Raw genomic sequence first — 22,654 nt, 5'->3', positions numbered from 1 at the left:
CATCCCATTTCCAGAGCGTAAACTCACAGGAAAACAAAAGGCAAGCATGCACGTATATTATATATATATAGTTTTATATATAATATATATATATTTAAAAAAACCAATACCGGAATGATCTGCTATACGAAGTGAAAATAAGAAACATGGCTGGTTTTTAGGAATCCTCTGGAACTGATGGGTCTCTGCGCCTGAATCCCGTCGGCATCGTTTCTTGACGGGACACAACTTTGACAACTTCCTTTTTGCATGGGCGGACGTTGATTGGCTGTCGTACAGCACGGTGTTGGCGCCAAGGTAGCCCGGCTGCGTGGTCTTTACAAAGCGCGTCTCTGACATCCCGAAATAACCCTCTATCACCTCCAACACCATGGCTGATAAAGAAGGTAATTTCGTTAGACACTTGGATATACGTGGCATGTTTCTTTGTTGACCGTTCTCTTTGAATAGCGGCGCACAAGCCACCGTATCTAACCGCTAATCCAGGCGTGCAGGTCGGGGCTGTGCGCATCCCCAGTGGTGCGGAGGGGTTCAGAGTAGCCGCTAGCTGCTGGCATCGCTAGATAACTACTTTGTTTCTCCAACAATCTTCTGCGAAGCTAGCTAGACTTTCCAGAGACGACGAATACCGCTGTCAACAGAAACACTAGTCCGAGCGGAGCCGGGCTGGATAGACACAGGCCCGTTGTGGGAAGTGTAGCTAGCGAACTAGCTCGTAAGTTAAGACAGTCTGTGCATCAGTTAATGCCCCAGTCACCAATGTTCACCCCCACCCCCCCACCCCCCCACCCCCATGGTCAATCCCTAATTATGCCAAGGCTTCGGCACCACCCAGTAGAAGGACATTTAACGAGTGTCCTTTTTGTCCATGATGTCTGACTTCACTCATGTTTGGTTTCACAGCGGCGTTTGATGATGCTGTGGAGGAGAGAGTGATCAATGAGGAGTACAAGATCTGGAAGAAGAACACGCCCTTCCTCTATGACCTGGTTATGACCCACGCCCTGGAGTGGCCCAGCCTCACCGCTCAGTGGCTGCCTGACGTCACCAGGTGAGACACCAGCAGGCTCCCCGAAATATTGTCTGTGTTCCAAAATGCAGATGGGGTGCAAGGACGCACTTTGAACCTCATCTATCCAAGTGTTGTAACACATTTGTTCCCCTTCCAGGCCAGAGGGGAAGGACTTCAGTGTACACAGGCTGGTTCTTGGCACACACACCTCGGATGAGCAGAATCACCTGGTGATCGCCAGTGTGCAGCTGCCAAACGACGATGCCCAGTTTGATGCGTCTCACTATGACAGTGAAAAAGGAGGTAAGGAAAAGAAAAACAAGTACCAGTGACTGTTCCTGTAAGTGACTGTTCCAGTGACTGTTCCTGTAAGTGACTGTTCCTGTAAGTGACTGTTCCAGTGACTGTTCCTGTAAGTGACTGTTCCAGTGACTGTTCCTGTAAGTGACTGTTCCAGTGACTGTTCCTGGTCCCCAAGTATGTCACATGACTTGGTGTGCAGTAGTCCTTTCCTCTAGCTGGCTTATCTCATATTATCTTATATTGATTTAGTGCTATTACCAGTATTATGTTCAATCATAAGTCATTTATTTATGATTCTCTCTCCCCCCCCCCCCCGGTCTCTCTCTCCCCCCGTCTCTCTCTCCCCCCCGTCTCTCTCTCTCTCTCTCTCTCTCTCTCTCTCTCTCTCTCTCCCTCTCTTTTCAGAGTTTGGAGGCTTTGGCTCAGTCAGTGGGAAGATCGAGATCGAGATCAAGATCAACCACGAGGGGGAGGTGAACCGGGCCCGCTACATGCCCCAGAACCCCTGCATCATCGCCACCAAGACCCCCACCAGCGACGTGCTGGTCTTTGACTACACCAAGCATCCCTCCAAACCAGGTGGGCACCTGCTTTATGACCAGGTCGTCTCAGTCCTCCTTCTGTTATATTGTTTATATAATAATAATAATACAAAATAAAAAATCTACCAGTTTTTTTTTTTGGAGAAGGGGGGGTAGATCAGCTTTTTAAAAAAAAACATTTTTAATTTTTAAAATGTTTTTATTTATAATTTGTTCTATTTGAGAGCATTGCTTGCATAATTTCTAGTAATTTTTTCCCCTGCCCCAACTACTAATGTGTTTGTTGCAGATCCATCTGGAGAGTGCACCCCAGATCTGCGTTTGAGGGGTCACCAGAAGGAGGGCTACGGTCTGTCCTGGAACCCTAACCTGAGTGGCTGCCTGCTCAGCGCCTCTGACGACCATGTAAGTGGCTTGCCTGTAGATTCAGGGGTCCGTGTGCCTCCCCACTGTGTTTCTCTAACTCACCATCCCTCCCCTGTCTCTGCAGACCATCTGTCTGTGGGACATCAGCACGGTGCCGAAGGAGGGGAAGATCGTTGACGCCAAGACCATCTTCACAGGTCACACGGCTGTGGTGGAGGACGTCTCCTGGCACCTGCTGCACGAGTCTCTCTTTGGATCTGTCGCCGACGACCAGAAACTCATGATGTAAGTTTCCCGGCAACCCAGCCTTGGATACAGCACCAGTCACAAGTTTGGACACACCTTCTCATTCAATGGTTTTTCTTTATTTGTATTATTTTCTACATTGTAGTTTAATATTGATGACATCAAAACTATGAAGGAACACATATGGAATTATGTAGTAAACAAAAAAGTGTTAAACAAACCAGAATATGTTTTATATTTTAGATTCTTCAAAGTAGCCACCTTTTGCTTTGATGTCAGCTTTGCACACTCTTGGCAAGGTGTGTCCAAACTTAACCCATTTGTGCCGGATGCTGCGCTACGTAGCATTGCATCTACCGCCGGTTGCTGCGTTACGCACATTTGAATTTGCCGCCAGTTGCTGCGCAGCGCAGCATTTTTGATTTGTCGTAATTTTCATGAGTGCAGCATATAATGCACTGTCATTGGTTCAAATACACATGAGGTGGGTCTTGTTGATTTTTTAAAACCACGTGAGCACCCAAATGTTCCTCATGTGTATTTGAACCAATGACAGTGCATTATATGCTGCACTCATGAAAATTACGACAAATCAAAAATGGCGGTAAATTCAAATGTGCGCAACCGGCGGTAGATGTCGCGCGGCAGTCGGCACAAATGGGTTAACTGGTACTGTAGCTACATCCGCCCAGTGTGCTTTAGAGTTGAACAAAAAACAAGACGCTGACCTTGGATGACACTTGCGGCTGGGCTGAAGCATTGTTTCCTGTTTCCCTGTGAATAATAACATCATTGTTCATCTGCGGTCTTGCAGCTGGGACACAAGATCCAACAACACTTCCAAGCCCAGCCATGCTGTAGACGCCCACACAGCAGAGGTCAACTGCCTGTCCTTCAACCCCTACAGCGAATTCATACTGGCCACAGGCTCAGCAGACAAGGTGGACTGGGTCTTCTAACTCCTGAATTATTACTATATTATTTTCTATACTATCTACTAATTATTACTATATTGTATTGTTGACTATTGTTGATCGAGGAGCGAGATCCCAAAGCATTTCACTATCTCAATTAAGGCTGTATGCGATGTACGTGACACATAACATTTGGTTTGATGCGTTGGTGTAACTGGTTAGGGTTTCATTTGGTTTGATGCGTTGGTGTAACTGGTTTGATGCGTTGGTGTAACTGGTTTGATGCGTTGGTGTAACTGGTTACTTTCTTTGTTGTTTTCCCTCTTTAGACCGTGGCTCTTTGGGACTTGAGGAACCTGAAACTGAAGCTGCACTCGTTTGAGTCTCACAAAGATGAGATCTTCCAGGTATTTTTAAAGGCATTAGGCTTACCTTGAATATGCATGTTGTTGAAGATTGTTTTGCCTAAGCTGGTTGCTTTGAAGCAGTTCTGTTTATGAACTGTTCAGCTGAAACCTCTCTCAAACCAGCGACCTGCCGATTGCTGGCCGGCCTCTCTAACCTGTAGACTACCTGTCTCTCCTCCCGTTAGGTTCAGTGGTCTCCTCTAACCTCTAGACTACCTGTCTGTCCTCCCGTTAGGTTCAGTGGTCTCCTCTAACCTCTAGACTACCTGTCTGTCTGTCCTCCCGTTAGGTTCAGTGGTCTCCTCTAACCTCTAGACTACCTGTCTGTCTCTCCTCCCGTTAGGTTCAGTGGTCTCCTCTAACCTCTAGACTACCTGTCTGTCTGTCCTCCCGTTAGGTTCAGTGGTCTCCTCTAACCTCTAGACTACCTGTCTGTCCTCTAACCTGTAGACTACCTGTCTGTCTCTCCTCCCGTTAGGTTCAGTGGTCTCCTCTAACCTGTAGACTACCTGTCTCTCCTCCCGTTAGGTTCAGTGGTCTCCTCTAACCTCTAGACTACCTGTCTGTCTCTCTTCCCGTTAGGTTCAGTGGTCTCCTCATAATGAGACGATCCTGGCCTCGAGCGGCACTGACAGGCGGCTCAACGTCTGGGACCTCAGGTGTGTGTTACTGTTTACCTGTGTCATGGGACACACAAAACATCCAATGGCATTGTGCTTTCACATCATATTTCTAATGTTTATAAGCAGTTTAGTTTGGTTCTGGATTTTATGCGGCATAAAGCTTAAGAGGTTCACCTGTGTCACTTTCCCTTACCATGGCATCCTCAGAGTGACCGACTTTCACATGTATTTTTAACATTGACTGTAACTGTACCTTCATCTGTCTGCAGTAAAATCGGAGAGGAGCAGTCACCAGAGGATGCGGAGGATGGTCCTCCTGAACTGCTGGTGAGTGACCATAGACTGTCCATCATATCACCGCCACACTGATGTCCTGGAGCATAAGTGCATCTGTGTAACTGTTGTGGAGTTTCTAGCCGAACTGAGGCCCAGCGTGTGCGTTTGTGACACGTTGACCATGTCTGTCTCTAGTTCATCCATGGCGGGCACACGGCCAAGATCTCAGACTTCTCCTGGAACCCCAACGAGCCCTGGGTCATCTGCTCCGTGTCTGAGGACAACATCATGCAAGTCTGGCAGATGGTAAGAGTTGTAGACAGTGGGTATGCGATACAGTGCGAGGCTATATGAACTGCTAATTTATTCAAAATGACCTCTGAATGGGGCGCTCAGTGGCGTAGCACACTAAGGCGCATACCACATAATCGCAAGGTTCCTGGTTTGATTCCGACCCTCGACCTATCTTGCATGTCATTCCTCCTCTCTGTCACCCATCCTTCCTGTCAATCTCTACTCTCTCTATCCCAATAAAGCAGAAATGCCCCAATGACCAGTACAGTTTGATCCGATGTTTTGATTTGAATCCTGAGGTTGTTTCTCTCCGTCGTCCAGGCTGAGAACATCTATAACGACGAGGACCCAGAGGGAGCGGCGGACGCGGAGGTCCAGGCATGAGTGACACCTGTCAATCACACATCTCACCCCTTTGGTCACAACCACAGAAACATTTTTTCCAACCCTGGACACGGGAATATTCAAATGTCTTTTTAAAATATATGGTTGACAACAATGAGGTTGTTGTTTTGCAGTTTTGTAGGAGAAAAAAAAGAAAAGAAAGGAGTATGCTTGTTTCACTACGGTATGTCATGGTTTTGGATATATTTATAAGATAGGACTCCTGTTATGTCTACGAAGATTTAACTCTGTAGTTCCTTGAAACAACCGAGATCCTGTTGTTGTTCGATGTAGTGACAATAGGACATTGTTGGGTGTTGGCGATGAATTGTTGCATTTTTGAGACTTTTGATTCTTTCATCATGACACTCTGTAGGACATGTTCTTGGTAATGTAAGTCATTAAGACGCATTTCCACACAGTTCCATTTTATAAGAAATTGTACATAGATTTTAATTTTATTTCCTTGATATCCATAGTGTAGATTTTGCTCTCTGTAGTATCCCTGTATGTGTCTGTATTGTTATGTCTTTGTATGCTGCATCTGAATTCCCCTGTGCTTTGTAAGTGAATTCATAATAAAAGTCTATTTACAGTAGATCTCTTAATTCATTTACTCTTCTTAGACTCATTCATGTGTCTTGAGGATGTGTACTACTGCTTTTACTGTGTATCAGCAAGTGAAGCTGGTTTAGTTGCAGTTGAAAGCTTAGAATATTCAAGTGTTGTGAATCTGAGAAAGGTTTCAGATTTGACTGATAAAGTTCCTACAAACGTCCATTTCATAAGGTCAAAGTTTAGCAGGTTTAAAGGTTAAGCAGCTAACGGACTGATCTTACACTCAAGGCTTAACATTATACTGACTAGTCACTAGCACTATTGACACAAGCAGACTAATCACATTGGCTCAACGCACGGACACTGCAGGCACTCTGTAATGTTCATTGCTTCTGTTGAAAAGTACGGAAGATTATGTCTCCCCTTCAGCAGTTGTCTCACACTCTGCAATACAGCCCCTGTAGGAAGATAAAACATCAAATATTGAGACTATCCCTCAAGATGTTTGTGCTCCTACGGCAGTTGCTACTAGCAACAATAAGTTACAGTCTTCAAAGTGTGACCTCAGTGAAAACCGACACAGTCCAAACACTGTTTCCTCAGGGTCACATACCAAGCCTCCCACACCATTACCCTAACCGCACTCCAGAGCTCAACCGAGCTGAGATTAACTGTGCTGGCTTGGTTCCCACATCGACCATAGTTGCTGTAACAGTGCTGGAGAGTACAGTGAAAAGAAAATATCTGAGCCAGCACAGTGCGGTTCAGATCAACCCTGCAGTGTGTTTAAGCCCTTCTGATACCTGTGAGAGTCCAGCTCTATCGAAAGGCCGTTCTTCAGTTCTTCCAGGTCTCTGCTGGCCTTCTTCTGAACCTGGAGCTCCAGGTTCAGCTCGCTTATGGTGTCCTCCAGTGAATCCACTGTCTCCTGGTGAGGAAGAAAGAGAACAACGCCACTGATGGACGTCTGCTGACTACGCAACACGTCTCAAAACCAGGCCTATTTCTCCCCGCGTCGTACCTTATACTGAGCCACGCTCTCCTCCCTGTCGCTCTCCATCAGGGCAATCCTCTCCTCCAGACAGGCTCTTTGTAGCTCCAGCCTCTGGGTCTCGTCCCTCAGGGGCCCCAGCTGGGCCCTCATGTCCTGGCCCTGCTCCCTGGTCCTCCTCAGGGCCTCCTCCCCGTTCTTCATCCTTCTGAGCAGGGCTAGCAGACGCGGCTCGTACCAGCCCTCCAGGGACCTCATGCTGCCACTCAGGCGCCGCTGCAGGTCCAGGGAGGAGCGGCGGCAGTGGGTCACGTCACTCAGGGGCCGGGGGCGCCTGGGTCTCTTGGCCCGGTCTCGTAGGGTGTTCAGCTGGTTCTGCTGGGCCTCCTGGAGCTGGGCTGCCTCCTGGGTGACACTCAGGATATGAGCCTGGAGCTCCTCCTACGGGCGGAAAAGGGAATGACAGCTGTGTTGATGTCTGACAAAGTAATTACCTCTGGATGAAAGACAGACATAAACACAGCCCAAACAAATCAGTGGTGGCAGCCGTCAACATAGGAAAACGCATGTCAACATAATAGTTAACACACATCCAGAAATAACAGAGAATAACACATCAAAAGAGAGAATGCATGTCACTTCTGGGAAAATGTCAACAGCCCTCTTTCTCTGTGAGTGTAGGCAAATGAACTGAAATGAACTGAACTGAACTGCACTGAACTATCACGAAAGCTTCCTACTGTGTATGACTGCGTCGGTGTGGTGTTTATTTTTTTTCAAACAATATATTTACTTTTCAAACAGTGTATTTACCTTTCAAACAATGCACTTATTTTCAGTTTGTATCAATAATGGTTGCAATGACATCAGAGATACTAGATAATCATGACACCAAAAACAAACAAAAACCCCCGTGCCTCCCCTCCTGCCCTCCTTGTCGTGGCGTTTTTACCCCACGTTACCTGTGTGACTGTGCACTGGGCCACCTCATACTCCTGTTCAGCCAGCGCCACCTGGCTCTGGATGCAGTCCCTGGCCGTGACAAACAGCTCCCTCTTCACCTGGCGCGCCTCCTCCTGCAGACCCATATAATCCAGCTGCACCAGTGTGAGGAGCCTCCGCGCCTCCTCCAGCTTGGCCCTCAGAGCCTCCACGGCCCGCCGCATCGGCTGCTCCAGCTGCAGCAGCTCCTGCACCAACTCGTCCCTCCGACTCTCCAGATGAGCCACTTCCCGGATGCACTCTTCAAAGAGGAACCCCACGCTCTCCATGCCCCCCTCCACCTCTGCGAAGGTGTGCTTCGCGCACCTCTCCAGTGGAAGCGCCACCTCGGTAATGTGTGCTTGAACCAGGCATCCGCCATCGTAGAAGCTGCTTCTCTCAGAGTGAGTTAGCTCTGCGGTTGTATGCCCACCCTCAGGTTGGACCTCCTCCATAGGCCTATTCCTCCACTCGGGAAGTGAGTCCTCTGTAGGCTCAACCTCCCTCTCTTCCTGGGGATTCCTACCAGCTATCGGTGTCTCCGTCATCTGTCAAAAAGAGGCTGAAGTTGAAGTAGATGGAGAGCAGAGTTAGTCAAGTCATGACATGCTGGGAACAACAGCTTAGTAAAATCACGATCCAAGAGCACCACAGCGCTTTCAAAACTGAGTTTGATATAAGATTACAGTCTGTATTGAAGATATATATGTTTTTGTAAAAAGGAAGAAAAACATAATCTGCTTACAACATTTGTCTCTGACCTAAACACCTTCAAACCTTCAAACTATTTCATAAGGGCATTACGTGTTGCTTTGGCAACACATAAATAACACAACACACCATTACTAAGGCAGCAAGACGACACAACGTTGACCAAGGAGGATGATTCTGAGCATTTTCATTCGCAGGCAAACTCACAGATCTGAAACTATTCAAGTATTTCCACTCACTTTCTGCACAGCGATCCAGAGAGATGATAACCCAAGCCGGTGGATAGCCACAGCAACTGGAAACTGAGACTACCTTCTGCGTCTCCAGGAAAACAGACAATCTGTTTGTGCTTATAAATAAAGTTGGAAGCAGGGGGGAAACACTATATCTGGACCCTGAGGACCCCCCCCCCCCGTCCCACCCACCCCCATCCCATCCCCCCTGTCACACCCACATGGCAAGCTGAGGTCAGTCAGTGTGTCAGAGAAAGTGACGGGAGAGAAGCCTAGATGTTACAGATGCTCTTGTTGACACATGACTGGACCGGCCTGTGTCTCTGGTGCCAGAGCTGGTTATATTTAGACTCTTTAATGGCCGAACTTGGAGTCTTGATCTCCTGGTTTCAGTCTGAGAGTGTAGATCTGGGCCGTAGACAAGATGGTCATCCTTGTGAATATTTAATAGCAGAAGATAGAGTTAGTTTTGCCATTCAGTTTTGATGTATCGACATAATCATCCACATTGAATTTGTGTTGTATTCAGAGTACACATGCTAAAAATGTAATGAAAATACACTCTGGCACTTTGACTGCTTGTGGTTATTCGTATAAAAACTCTTCCTTGCGATGATTGTGATGTATAGTTGATTCGCTAACTTTAGACAAATGTAGATAATTCGCTCTGGATAAGATTATGATAAATTACTAAAATGTAAATGTAACATGTAAAATGTAAAATGTAATTTTTATGTAAAATGTTTGAAAATTGATCATAATAAATGCTGAGATATTCCTTGTCATGTCAATCTAAAATTTATAAGCCTGCTTTTATCGGTGGGCTGTAATTTTTCATGATGTCCAAAATATCTGCCACTAGGTGGCAGTATAACAACAGTGAACGGACCTTAACATCGTTGATAATCCTGTTCGTGTCCTCACCTGTGCGCACTGACACTTTAGGCACAGGTAGGACAGCTGCGACCGAAGTATATTCTCACTTTCAGAGAACCATTGGAACGTCCACATACAAAACTAATACAGTCAGTCTGTAAAACAAGAAAAAGTGTGATTGTCAGTAGGATTTAGTCAGCAAAATATATATGTAGTCTCTTCCTGCCGCGCATTTCGCGGAAATGGTTTACCTGGAGTTTCAGTTCGGACGGTAGGGTAAACACTTTGGAGGAACGCACTGGGGACGCGCTTCAAATGGAGAGCAGATGAGGTGGAATTTTACTCATCAAATCGGGATTTAAAAGATTTCTATCCAAAGGTATGACACATCTGTTGTTGAATTTGTGTTTTTGTCGCTGTTTACACTTAGTGTTTGTATTATGGCACTTTTCTTATTTTCTAATTTCTAATTTGTTTGTTTGCAATTTAAGGAAGAGTACGTGAACTCTCACAGTCTCCCTATATGTCATCATAACTTTATTGCGTTTTTATCACTTTTCTGGGAACATTTTCAAGAACTCTGGAACTGATATGATTTCTTGTCTGCCAGCTCAACTTGCCAATCTAGGCTCAATAACTTCCTTTGGAAAAAATGTAGTTTTTATATTATTAAATCAACATCCTGTTGATTGAGTAGCCTACAGTATAATTTTCGAATACAAGGCAGAGCTATAAAGAAGCTCTAACCAACAAGCTCTAAAGAGGGTGAGGTCCAACTTGCCTACTGGTATTCAGGAGAAAAAGGTGTGGGAGATTTATTTAGCTTGGCCTTGAGGGGAGCTTTCAAACAAGCTCAGGTAATGGAACTCTAAGGAACTCTTAACAGTGAAGACATTGGTGAATTGTTTTTCCTGTAGTTATCACATAACTGAGCAGTGTCCATTGACTGTCTGTCTGTCTGTCTGTCTGTTGGTCACTGTGTGTTTGTCTGTCTGTCACTGTGTGTCTGTCTGTCTCTGTGTGTCTCTCTGTCTCTGTCTCTGTATGTCTGTCTGTCAGTTATCACACACCCGAGCAGTGTCCATTGACTGTCTGTCTGTCTGTCACTGTGTGTCTGTCTGTCTGTCTGTCTGTTGGTCACTGTGTGTCTGTCTGTCTGTCACTGTGTGTCTGTCTGTCACTGTGTGTTTGACTGTCTGTACGTCTGTCAGTTATCACACACCTGAGCAGTGTCCATTGACGGTCTTATGATACTCTTATGGTTGGTGCAATCACTCCCAGTCAATGGCCACATGGCAGACTGCTGTTTACCAATCCATATACCTTTATCATGAGTGACTAATTGTTTATTAACCTGATGGTCGATTACCTGTCTCAGATTATCCAGGGGTTTGTACACAACACCTTCCTATGGACTTCGAACTGGAAGCAACCCTGTCCGAACCCATCCTGAAAAGTTGCAAGATTTCCAGTTGTTTGAATCCATTTTAAGGTTATTGCCAGATTGGATCAATACCGTGTCAACAATATGACAGGTGCGTCATTAGTGAGATTATGGATACGCGATCATTTGCAGCGTCAGTGTTTTGGAAACGGACATCATCCTGACCACCTCACACAACTCCCTCACTGACCTCTGACCTCTCCGGATGAGTCCAGTCCGGATGAGACCTTCACTGCACACGCTCGTAACTTCAGTAGAGATCTTAAAGGGACTTTTGTTTGGGAAGGGTGTGTCGTGCAATGTTGTTTCTTCCTCCTGTCCCTGTCTGCCATGCCAAGGCTTGTACCCGTGGAGATAACAGGTGTGTTATATAAGCACTGCGGTGTGGTGGCTGGGAAACGCTTGGAAAAGATGTCCTCGCCACAGACGTGACGCCTGTTCAGACAGTAGCCGGGGATGGAGCGAGATAAGGACTCAGACAGAGTAGGGGGCTGAGGGGGGGGCGGGGGGTAGGAGGGTGGGGAGGACGGGGGCGACGGGGGTAGGAGGGTGGGGTGGGGGGTAAGAGGGTGGGGGCGACGGGTAGGAGGGTGGGGGGTAGGAGGGGGGAGGGGCGAGGATGGGAACTGCCAGGGGGGGCGGGAGGATGGAGCAACTGGAATGGGACCCAGACAGAGAGAGTGTGTGTGTGTGTGTGTGTGTGTGTGTGTGTGTGTGTGTGTGTGTGTGAGAGAGAGAGAGAGAGTGAGTAAGTGAGAGTGTGTGAAGCATTGTGACTCAGGCCTGTAGTGAGAGTGCAGAGTAGAATACAAAGGGGTTTTAATCAGCGGGATTGGGTGATGATGAGGCACTCATCTGTCTGCACTGCCACCAGCACTACTGGGAATCCAATCAGTCATAGAGAGTGTGTGTCTGTGTGTGTGTGTGTGGGTGTGTGTGTCTGTGTATGAGTGTGTGTGTTTGTGCATCATGTTTTCCTATCTGTGTTGCTTTCCACAATGTTTCAGCTGCCAAACAGGCCTCCTTATTTCTCTTGCCTATTTGGACTGTCTGAAATGTCCTACAGTTTAGAGACTCAGTTACTCTTGGTGTCTGTCCAGCATCCACTGTGGTCATTGGTCTGCTCTGTGTCCCCCTGTCCCATCCAGCCTCTCCTACGGCCTGCACAGCCCTCAGTCTGCTCTGTGTCTCCCTGTCCCATCCAGCCTCTCCTACGGCCTGCACAGCCCTCAGTCTGCTCTGTGTCTCCCTGTCCCATCCAGCCTCTCCTACGGCCTGCACAGCCCTCAGTCTGCTCTGTGTCTCCCTGTCCCATCCAGCCTCTCCTACGGCCTGCACAGCCCTCAGTCTGCTCTGTGATCAGCCTATGGGGGCCTGAGGGAGTGAGGGAGCGAGTGAGGGAGGGAGGGAGTGAGGGAGTGAGGGAGGGAGGGAGTGAGTGAGGGAGTGAGGGAGTGAATGAGTGTGTTATTGCAGGCAGACAGGGCACAAGAGGCCTTGTTTTGACTGGGAGAGAAGAAGAAAAACTTGAGAGATGCCAGCAGCGTCGCGGCAAAGGAGGATGTATTTTAAGCCACAGCTGTGTTTACCTCCACAGTCACTAAGTCACCACTGTCAACAGGCCTCCTGCTGCTAAAGGGGGCTCTCTGGCTCTCTCTCTCTCTCTCTCTCTCTTTCTCTCTCTCGCTCTCTCTCTCGCTCTCTGGCTCTCTCTCTCGCTCTAGCTCTCTCTCTCGCTCTCTCTCTTTCTCTGTCTCTCTCTCTCTCTCTCTCTCTCTCTCTTTCTCTGTCTCTCTCTCTCTCTCTCTCTCTCTCTCTCAGAACAGGGGCTTCATCTCTAGATACACAAGTCCAGGCTCAGGCCCACGGCAACTGGGGCGCTCGGTTCAGGGACATTCAAGGGCCCAAGCCGCTGGGACCGAGAAACAAACAAATCACTCTCACTATTGAAACGGACTCACAATGAACAATTACCTCGCCCTGTGCTTATTAAAATATTATGGTACAATGGTCTTCTCTTATGCCTCGGCCGGCCATTATGGAGGTTTTTTTTTACGACCCTGTTTTCTTGGCCCCACTGTTATTAGTCGGTCTCTGTCTGTCAGGCGGGGGGGAGGAGGTGGGGGGGAGGAGGTGGGGGGGAGAAAGGGAGAAGGTGAAGGAGATTTGGAGAGTTTCACAGTAATGATCAATCTCTCAGGAATGCAGCCTCTGCTCTTACCAGACATGCTGCTGCATGGCTTACAGCACGCAGGCTTGAATGGACCTGTCCTCGGATCCACACACACACACACACACACACACACACACACACTTCAACCTGCATAACACACAGGTGACCCTGTTTCACAGGCTGACCTCATTTTAAGTTGGGTCACATGTCAGGTTTATTTACGTTCTTACCGTGATGCAGTGTTTATGTGGGGTTTCTTGTTTTAGCAGTGTCATTATATACACAGAGCATGTTGTCTGCAACAATGTCTTTTAAATAGAAAACAAACAGGCAACATAAGTGGTGAAGGGATTGTCTTTCAACCAAAATGTTGTGGCTGCAGTTGACTTTTTTTTTCTTTTTTTTTCTGACATCCTCTACACACACACAGCCTCGCTCACAGTGTTTTTTTTTTTGTTGTTTTAAAAAAAAAAAAAAAAATGTTTCCTCTTCCAATTCTCCTTCGTTCACAAAACAAACAGTTGGGAATACAGTCAATGCTGAGGAACTGCCCGGAGCCGGGTGTACATCATCTTTACTAAAAGGATTAGTACAACTTCCTCTCACAGTTGACAATGAGCTGTCACTGATATTACAGTAGGTGTCTGGATATGTCCACTGTGTCACTGATGTTACAGTAGGTGTCTGGATATGTCCACTGTGTCACTGATGTTACAGTAGGTGTCTGGATATGTCCACTGTGTCACTGATATTACAGTAGGTGTCTGGATATGTCCACTGTGTCACTGATATTACAGTAGGTGTCTGGATATGTCCACTGTGTCACTGATGTTACAGTAGGTGTCTGGATATGTCCACTGTGTCACTGATGGGGCCGCGACCTCTTTGCTGTCTTTCTCTCCTGCGTATGAAGGAAAACTACTTTGTGTAAACCCTGAGCTGAGATCTTGCACCACTGACTGAAGAATTGACTCTAGGTATCTTTGCCTGCACAAAAGTGTGCTTGCAAGCACTATATGGTCCAACAGCTTATGTAATTGTGCAATATGACTTCCTACAGATGGAAGAGGAGCACATTCTTCAGACCGTACAGACAGTCGTTGCCTAACGCGACGGTCTTCCTCAACAGACTGAACTGGCTGATTCCAGTTTCCCTCTGGAGGCCTCACCTACAGTAATACACCCCATAGATCTCTGTGAATACCCTTACATCATCCCTAGGTTCAGAATGCCAGCGTTCTACCAACGTTCTAATCTGCGGCTTCTTCTGAGAATGCCCTAGAGTGCCGGTGCCCTCCTTTGTTTGATAATGCCCAGTCCACAGAGGCACACCCTGATTAATGAGAATACTGTACAGTACAGTAAATCCACCATTCACACCAGGAATATCTCTGTTGACACTTACTCAGTTTTTATAACAGAGTAAATAAGGTCAGAGTAAATAAGGTTTACTCATGTTATATTCAAAGCGGTGCAGCGTTTTACCCTGGGAGAGAGGGTACATTCTACCACGGTGATCTCTGCAGGAGGACTGAGGCGAGAGCGTCCACTCTAGCCTTGAGCGCCTGGCTAGGCCCTGTCTCTTTAAAACCGAAGGCCCCAGCAGAGAGGTAAAGGTGAATGTGCTCCTGGTTAAACTAAGCCACTTACTCTTCAAACAAAGGCGTCTGTTTTACGGCCACACCCTCCTGTCTTTGGCTTGTCCCCACGGGCACAGCGGTGGAGTCTGCTTCCTACTATGACTCACTGTAGCCACTGCTTGGTACCCTTTTTCCAAACGAACTCATTGTGTCATTCGTTAGATAAGAAACACGCCATTGTGTTCTGTGTCATGTAGGCCTGCGCGTGTGGGCCGTGGCAGGTAAGAAGATCAATATTTGACCAAACCAGGCCAGATTCTAAGAGAACCTCACAGACTTGTTTGTGGTGGTCTTCCCTGTACACCAGCTCAACGGCGGCGCTCGGAGAGGAACCCCGTGGGGATCTTCAGTGGAAGAGCCTAGCGTGAGGTTCGATCGGTGCCCTAGTTTATTTACAGTAGTCTGCAGTGGAGCAAATCTCCGCCCCAGGCAAAGCAGGTGTCAGTGCTTCGCAGTGCTTTAACTCTGCAGGCCTCGTATAAAGGTGCAGACCCAGAAATCCTGTGGAATTTCGTGTCCTTTGGGGGTGATGAGATGCTGAAGTGAAAACTGTCAGAATATGTTAATCCTGTCAGACCTTTCGGGTTATCATGGACACCATTCCACTGTTTACATTTAGTAACAATATTTATCCTGACAAATGTACGTCCACTGCGTGTATTGACAGTTGTTCTGAGGGCTGCTCCAGAGATGTGTTCTTACTGGCTGGAGTCAAAGCCCTCGTCTTTTCTAAGGAGTAAAGGTAAACAGCATGTCACAGCACATGCCTGCTCCAACAGGGTTGGGCTGGGCTGGAAAACCAAAGCTGTGTGTGTGTGTGTGTGTGTGTGTGTGTGTGTGTGTGTGTGTGTGTGTGTGTGTGTGTGTGTGTGTGTGTGTGTGTGTGTGTGTGTGTGTGTGTGTGTGTGTGTGTGTGTGTGTGTGTGTGTGTGTGTGTGTGTGTGTGTGTGTGTGTGTGTGTGTGTGTGTGTGTGTGTGTGTGTGTGTGTGTGTGTGTGTGTGTGTCTATCTATCTATCTATCTCTGTGCGTTTGTCTGTCTGTCTGTCTCTGTGCGTTTGTCTGTCAGTCACTGTGTCTGTCTGTCTGTCTGTCACTGTGTTCCTTTGTTTAATGTAGGCCTATACGACCCTGCCAGGTGTTAACATAATACAGACAGAGGCGGCTTGATATTCTTCTGATACAGTTGCCGTGAGCTACATCTTGAAGCAGAGATGATACAGTTTCAGTCCCATTAATAGTCATGCAGAAAACAATGACTCCTCAGAGGAAGTCTCACCATGGAAAATAGGTTTGGTTATCCCTCTTATTTTGTGTGTATCTTTGTGTATCAACAGCCACCATTGAGATGTGTGGTTAGGACACTATAATTACTGTGCCAATGAAGCAACTCTGTAATTTAGATGCTGGTAGGGGCACCTCAATTTTGTGAAAAAAGAGTTTGTTTGTGTGTCCAGAGATGTGTGTGTGTGTGTTAGTGAGAAAGGGTCACCATGGTAACTTCATAAGGTGTTCAGAATAGGCCTAAGTGCTCTGTTATTTACTTGAGCTAATATGTATTTATCAAAGGAAGGCATTGTGTCAAAGAGAAACAATAATGGTTCAGCATACAGATAGTTTGCATATACTGATATTACTTCTACTGAAATGTCGGCTATGTTGTCATGGTAAGTGGCTAAACTGACTTCCCCCCGATCTTGTATGCAAGATCCATTGTCTGGCAAGTATGTATCACACACGTGCAATCCTAAACGCATTCGTCAACCTGGTAAATGTGTTTAAAAAAGCACAAAGTTGTTGGTTGTTATCAGGTTACCACGGCGATGGTAGTGTGAGTCAGTGCCTTGTGACTGGACTGCATGCTGACTCAGGTGGGTGGTCCTCCGCCGTATCCCAGAGTTCTTAACGTCACTGCCGTCCTGCTGTGGTGAACATAAAAGGGGGGGGGGGTTACTTACTCAAACTCTCAGCAGCCCCTGGGTTTAAATGTGTACACCAGCCACCCTGCCTCACAACTGCGTCTGCACAGTGTCAACCTTAGCCCCCGCAGATGTACAGATGTTACTCATCCCCAAATGACTGTTATCTGCTGGGAGAGAAACACAGGGCTTACTGCAGCCAGATGAGAGGGACTTGGGACTTTTCCTTAAAGAGGCTGGATGCCCTGTTTTAGATGCCCTGCCTGTTAACTTTCTCTTACACAGCAACTCATAGTACAGCATGCCTCAGTAGAAGCTGCAGTATGTCACTCACCTTAAATACGGTTCCTATGAGGAACAAGTTGATCCTACTGTATTGAGAGAACCTGAAGCCATTTTGAGAACTCACCACAGAATATCTTGGGGGTGGGGGGGGGGGAGGGAGGAATTGCACTCAATTTCTGTTAATCTGAGGCTGTGTGCATGTCCTCCTGACATGGGTTGTGATGTGAAATTCCCTGCTCTGACAAAGCCAAGCCAAGAGCAACGCTCCTCTGGCTTGTTTGCACAGTGATGGTCACTGTTTGGGCTGTGGGGAGGGGATGTTCCCCGTATCCCTGAGATTCCAGTGGTTCGATGATGACATTCCTCGCGGAGATTGGGAGTGATTAAGGGTTAATTTATGACCAGTGTTACTGTGAGGGGCGTCTGGTCTGGTCTGGTCTGGCCTGGTCTGGTCTGGTCTGGCAGCCCTGCTGCATCTGCCTGCAATCATTAAGTGTGATGGAGCCGACCCAGGCCCCTCTCTCTCACTTCCCATCCCAACAATCCCTCCATACTTTAAAAGGAGCTTTTGATGATGAAAAGCTCTTTTGGAATGGAATCATTTAGTGTCTTTTTCAGAGTCATGATGATGGAGGCGTTGCAGGGGCCTGCGTCTCAACCACACACATCCTCTCAGAAGTATTGGGATTTGGCACGTAATCTGCAAGCACAGAAACCCTCGATCGGAGCAGGCAACTCCCCTGACTGCTTCCTAGCAATTCTCAGATACAGCCCAAAGCTTGGGAGGGATTCTCTCAGGCTCTCTCCCTCTCTCCCTCTCTCCCTCTCTCCCTCCCTCCCTCCCTCTTTCTTTCCCTCTTTCTCCACAGGCTTCTCTTCCTGTCATGTAATGGCCGCGTCCAAACGTCTATCTTATTATAGTGAGATAAGTGTCTAGAAGGATTAGCTGGAGTGAGGCCAGTTTGTACAGATCCACAGGAGCGAGAATGAGAAACTTGCCTTAGAGGAGAGAAGTTTGGCAGGAGGGGTGTGTGTGTGTGTGTGTGTGTGTGTGTGTGTGTGTGGGGGGGGGGGGGGTGGTGGGGGTGGTGGATGATCTCATTCCATCAGAGTGTTGGTGAGAGAGGAAGACAATGAGATAGAAAATGAAAGATAGAAAGTAAATAAGTGAGAGGGAGATGTTGTGAAGTCCCTGGTATTGTGCTGGAGTGTGTGTATATGTTTACTTTTCTTTGTGTGTATGTTTGTGTGTGTGTGTGTGTGTGTGTGTGTTGATGTGTGTGGCTACGGGTGGGGCACTGTGAATTATGACTACATGTTCAGGAATGAAGGGAGCGGTGCCAGTTCTTTTGCAGAACAGTAAGTTTGGTTGAGAGGCAGGAAGGGGGGTTGTGTGTGTGTGTGTGTGTGTGTGTGTGTGTGTGTGTGTGTGTGTGTGTGTGTGTGTGTGTGTGTGTGTGTGTGTGTGTATGCAGGGTGTGTGGGCTGGGTTCGGTACTCACCCACACCCTGAAACAGAGAGAGAGGGGTCTCAACAAAAGTTTTCTGTTGCATTGAATCAATAGCAACTTCAATCCACAATGTTAAAGTGTCCAACGTTGAAGATCTCCCTTTGATTTAGTGCTATTACTAGTATTATGTTAAATCATGAGTCATTTATGTATGATTTTCTCTCTCTTCCCCCCTCTCTCTCTCTCTCCCCCCCCCCCCCTCTCTCCCCCCCTCTCCCTCCCTCTCTCTCGTAGGAAGCTGGTGTGGTGCTAGGTGAGATGTCGGCCCGTGAAACCGTGGGGGACCTGATCCCCCAGGACATGGCCGAGGTGTTCGCCCATGAGAGGAACTCCAAAGGGGGGCGGAGGAAGAAGCAGGCGAACTCCCTGGGTCGGGCCTTCAGCTGGCTCAAAGGGAAGAAGAAGAAGGGCGTCCATGCCAACGGTCACAGCCAGGACGGGCACCTGGGCGGAACGAAGGGGGGCAAGCAGGCATCCCCGCAGGCCCACGGTCATGGTAAGGAACCCTCCCTCTCCGACACTGTATGTGACTGACTGCCTGGCTGCCTGGCTGCATTTACATGAGGTGTAATGGTGATTTTACCGCTCCATGCGGACGCACACCATATATGAAATGGTCAGAAATATATTACCCTAAATATAATGGACCCTTGAGTACCAAGGTAAGGTACTAGCTTGCTGTTTGGGAACTGTGATGTCCCTCATTGACATCATTTCAAGTGGGGCACTGTGGCTTTAGTCTCTGGACTGAGCCTTCCTTCCCACCGTAGAACCAGTTCAGTCTTCAGCTTTAGTCTCTGGACTGTGCCTTCCTTCCCACCCTGGAACCAGTTCAGTCTTCAGCTTTAGTCTCTGGACTGAGCCTTCCTTCCCACTGTAGAACCAGTTCAGTCTTCAGCTTTAGTCTCTGGACTGTGCCTTCCTCCCACAGTAGAACCAGTTCAGTCTTCAGCTTTAGTCTCTGGACTGAGCCTTCCTTCCCACTGTAGAACCAGTTCAGTCTTCAGCTTTAGTCTCTGGACTGTGCCTTCCTCCCACAGTAGAACCAGTTCAGTCTTCATCTTTAGTCTCTGGACTGAGCCTTCCTTCCCACCCTGGAACCAGTTCAGTCTTCAGCTTTAGTCTCTGGACTGAGCCTTCCTCCCACAGTAGAACCAGTTCAGTCTTCAGCTTTAGTCTCTGGACTGTGCCTTCCTCCCACAGTAGAACCAGTTCAGTCTTCAGCTTTAGTCTCTGGACTGTGCCTTCCTTCCCACTGTAGAACCAGTTCAGTCTTCAGCTTTAGTCTCTGGACTGAGCCTTCCTTCCCACTGTAGAACCAGTTCAGTCTTCAGCTTTAGTCTCTGGACTGAGCCTTCCTCCCACAGTAGAACCAGTTCAGTCTTCAGCTTTAGTCTCTGGACTGAGCCTTCCTTCCCACTGTAGAACCAGTTCAGTCTTCAGCTTTAGTCTCTGGACTGTGCCTTCCTCCCACAGTAGAACCAGTTCAGTCTTCAGCTTTAGTCTCTGGACTGAGCCTTCCTTCCCACCGTAGAACCAGTTCAGTCTTCAGCTTTAGTCTCTGGACTGAGCCTTCCTCCCACAGTAGAACCAGTTCAGTCTTCAGCTTTAGTCTCTGGACTGAGCCTTCCTCCCACAGTAGAACCAGTTCAGTCTTCAGCTTTAGTCTCTGGACTGAGCCTTCCTTCCCACCCTGGAACCAGTTCAGTCTTCAGCTTTAGTCTCTGGACTGAGCCTTCCTTCCCACTGTAGAACCAGTTCAGTCTTCAGCTTTAGTCTCTGGACTGTGCCTTCCTTCCCACTGTAGAACCAGTTCAGTCTTCAGCTTTAGTCTCTGGACTGAGCCTTCCTCCCACAGTAGAACCAGTTCAGTCTTCAGCTTTAGTCTCTGGACTGAGCCTTCCTTCCCACCGTAGAACCAGTTCAGTCTTCCAGCCCTGACCTCTGAGGCATGCTTGTTCACTGGAGGTCTGTTTGAACAGTGACTGACTCACCACCTGCCCTTTGACCTCTGGGAGCCATTGTTTGCCGTGAAGAAATCTCCGTCCATCCTGTTCTCAACCTGCAGCACTCACTGTTCAGGTTACGCACACACACACACACACACACACACACACACACACACGCACACACACACATGCACACACAGACACGCACAGGTTGAGATTCCATAAGTCGGTTTGAAACACAGCAACTTAACTTATGGAACACCCACAGACGGAATGAAACATAGTAGGCACGCATGCTCACACACACACACACACACACACACACACACACACACACTAACATTCCGATATATACAGTAACAACTTATACACACACAGACACACTGTACAGACACTCAAACACACAATGCATTCTGCTGGTTGAACTTGCTGCACAGGCTGTGTTTTGCCTGGCAGTTCTTGTTGGAGCTTGCGCATGTCTGTTTATAGGAGAGACTGTTTTAACAACATGAGTGTTGTTTTCTTGGTGTACTGTGTCCCGGGGAGCCGCCACGTTTGAATTACAGCAAACACCCGCTTCACCCTAATGTCCGCTAAACCTAATGTTAGGAAAATCGCACCTAGAAGCTAAATGACGCAAGCAGCCCTACACAGAAACACAAACACACAGGCCTACAGTTCTGTTTTCATTGGGGGAAACCGGACGCGTTAATTGTCGTGGCGTGCTCGGTGGAGTCAGCTATGAGTTCGATAGCCCCGCTCTGTTGTGTAAGGGCTGTTTTACATGTGTTTATCTGGCACAACTGGCGCAGTCGGGGCTAATTACTCCATAGGATAGAGTGAACCCATGTGGAAATCCAGAGCTCGGAACTGAAGTGGAAAGGTGGGGAGTTCCAGCTGGGCCTAACCACACTGTGGGAGTCAATCAGAATATACTTGTATGCATTAATGTTAACATGTGTACACACACACACGACGACATGATCACATGCCTGAGGGCATTCACGCACACACACACACACACACACACACACGCACACACACATGCACAGACGCACTCACAGACGCACTCGCAGACGCACTCACACACACACACACACACAAAATAACATGCATGAGCACATGAATATGTATACACATACATGTACACACACTTAACATGTGCATGAACTGAACACATGCATACCCATTGACTAATCACACACACACACACACGCTTCTTCCAGGTGGTGCACCTCTAGGCCAGTTTAATGGCATGCTGCTGAGAGGTGGTGTGTGACGGAGGTGGTGTGTGACGGAGGTGGTGTGTGACGGGGTGTAAACTGTGAGGAGAGATAAGGTTTTTCTCCCCAACCAAGGTCATGGCAGGGCACCTCCCACATTGTGCACAGGGCAATAAGCTTTGGAGTTTTCTCAAGTCCCCCCCCCCCCCCCCCCCCCCCCCCCCTCACATTTCCTGGAACCACATTCAGAGCAAGCATGTTGCCATGTGGAGGTTACTGTATAGGCGGGGGTAATACTATAACTGAACACATGCTGTACACACTCTGGTGGCATACAGTTGTAATCCCTGCTAATGTTTACACAGAGTTTCTATTTAGATTGGGATGAACATTTGATTTACATGTATTCTCCTTTTAGAGCACTTCTGAATGACTAGAGCTGTCATGATTGGCCCTAAGCAGGGCGAAGCATGTGATATAACTGTTGCACCAGTTTAGTCTGTTCGTGTGTGTGAATGACCGGTAGCCTTGACGATTATCTCACTGAGGCAGAATAGTAAAGTCCAGCTGTGCTTAGCGGCGTAGCGCGGTAATGTGCGTACCACATCATCACAAGGTTCCTGGTTCGATTCCGACCCTCAACCTATCGTGATGGTCATCCCTCCTCTCTCTCTCTCTCCCATCCTTCCTGTCAATCTCTACTGTCTCTATCCCAATAAAGCACAAAAGCCCTAAAAACATATATATAATATATATAAAAATGCATATATAATACTATATAATATATAGAGAAA

General features: G+C 47.6%; 3 protein-coding genes across 5 annotated transcripts in view; 2 read left to right on the top strand and 1 right to left on the bottom strand.

The window, feature by feature from the left end:
- Window positions 1-278: 278 nt before the first annotated feature.
- LOC310813807 (histone-binding protein RBBP4) lies at window positions 279-5,525 on the top strand. The gene is made up of 12 exons (XM_083682933.1): window positions 279-386; window positions 904-1,051; window positions 1,170-1,315; window positions 1,721-1,894; window positions 2,147-2,262; window positions 2,348-2,508; window positions 3,284-3,410; window positions 3,713-3,790; window positions 4,373-4,449; window positions 4,683-4,740; window positions 4,885-4,995; window positions 5,305-5,525. Exons 1-12 carry the CDS (start codon window positions 371-373, stop codon window positions 5,365-5,367), a joined length of 1,275 nt encoding a protein of 424 aa, XP_083539059.1. The 5' UTR covers window positions 279-370; the 3' UTR covers window positions 5,368-5,525.
- A 178-nt stretch (window positions 5,526-5,703) lies between these two features.
- LOC310814153 (syncoilin-like) lies at window positions 5,704-8,445 on the bottom strand (the record flags this gene model as incomplete). Its single annotated transcript, XM_083683451.1, has 4 exons — window positions 5,704-6,383; window positions 6,729-6,853; window positions 6,947-7,357; window positions 7,879-8,445. 4 exons carry the CDS (start codon window positions 8,443-8,445, stop codon window positions 6,338-6,340), a joined length of 1,149 nt encoding a protein of 382 aa, XP_083539577.1. The 3' UTR covers window positions 5,704-6,337.
- Window positions 8,446-9,796: 1,351 nt separating this feature from the next.
- The window catches only part of LOC310814366 (uncharacterized protein), a 28,278-nt gene continuing 15,420 nt past the window's right edge, over window positions 9,797-22,654 (top strand). For 2 of the 3 annotated variants that reach the window (XM_083683748.1, XM_083683746.1), the window contains exons 1-2: window positions 9,797-10,096; window positions 18,923-19,184. In XM_083683748.1, coding sequence (XP_083539874.1) covers window positions 18,947-19,184 — 238 coding nt within the window. In that variant the 5' untranslated portion in view covers window positions 9,797-10,096; window positions 18,923-18,946. The remainder of the gene's footprint in view (window positions 10,097-18,922; window positions 19,185-22,654) is intronic. The other variant, XM_083683747.1, reaches the window with a different exon arrangement.

Source organism: Argentina silus (assembly GCF_951799395.1).
Source record: "Argentina silus genome assembly, chromosome: 13".
NCBI classification, from domain to species: domain Eukaryota; kingdom Metazoa; phylum Chordata; class Actinopteri; order Argentiniformes; family Argentinidae; genus Argentina; species Argentina silus.
This window is presented reverse-complemented; position numbering and strand designations above follow the sequence as displayed.

Excerpts from the sequence above, each read along its gene's own strand:
- LOC310813807 (XM_083682933.1), top strand. Across the intron at positions 3,791-4,372 it reads ACAAAGATGAGATCTTCCAG|GTTCAGTGGTCTCCTCATAA; the intron begins GTATTTTTAAAG and ends TCTTCCCGTTAG. Across the intron at positions 4,450-4,682 it reads CTCAACGTCTGGGACCTCAG|TAAAATCGGAGAGGAGCAGT; the intron begins GTGTGTGTTACT and ends ATCTGTCTGCAG.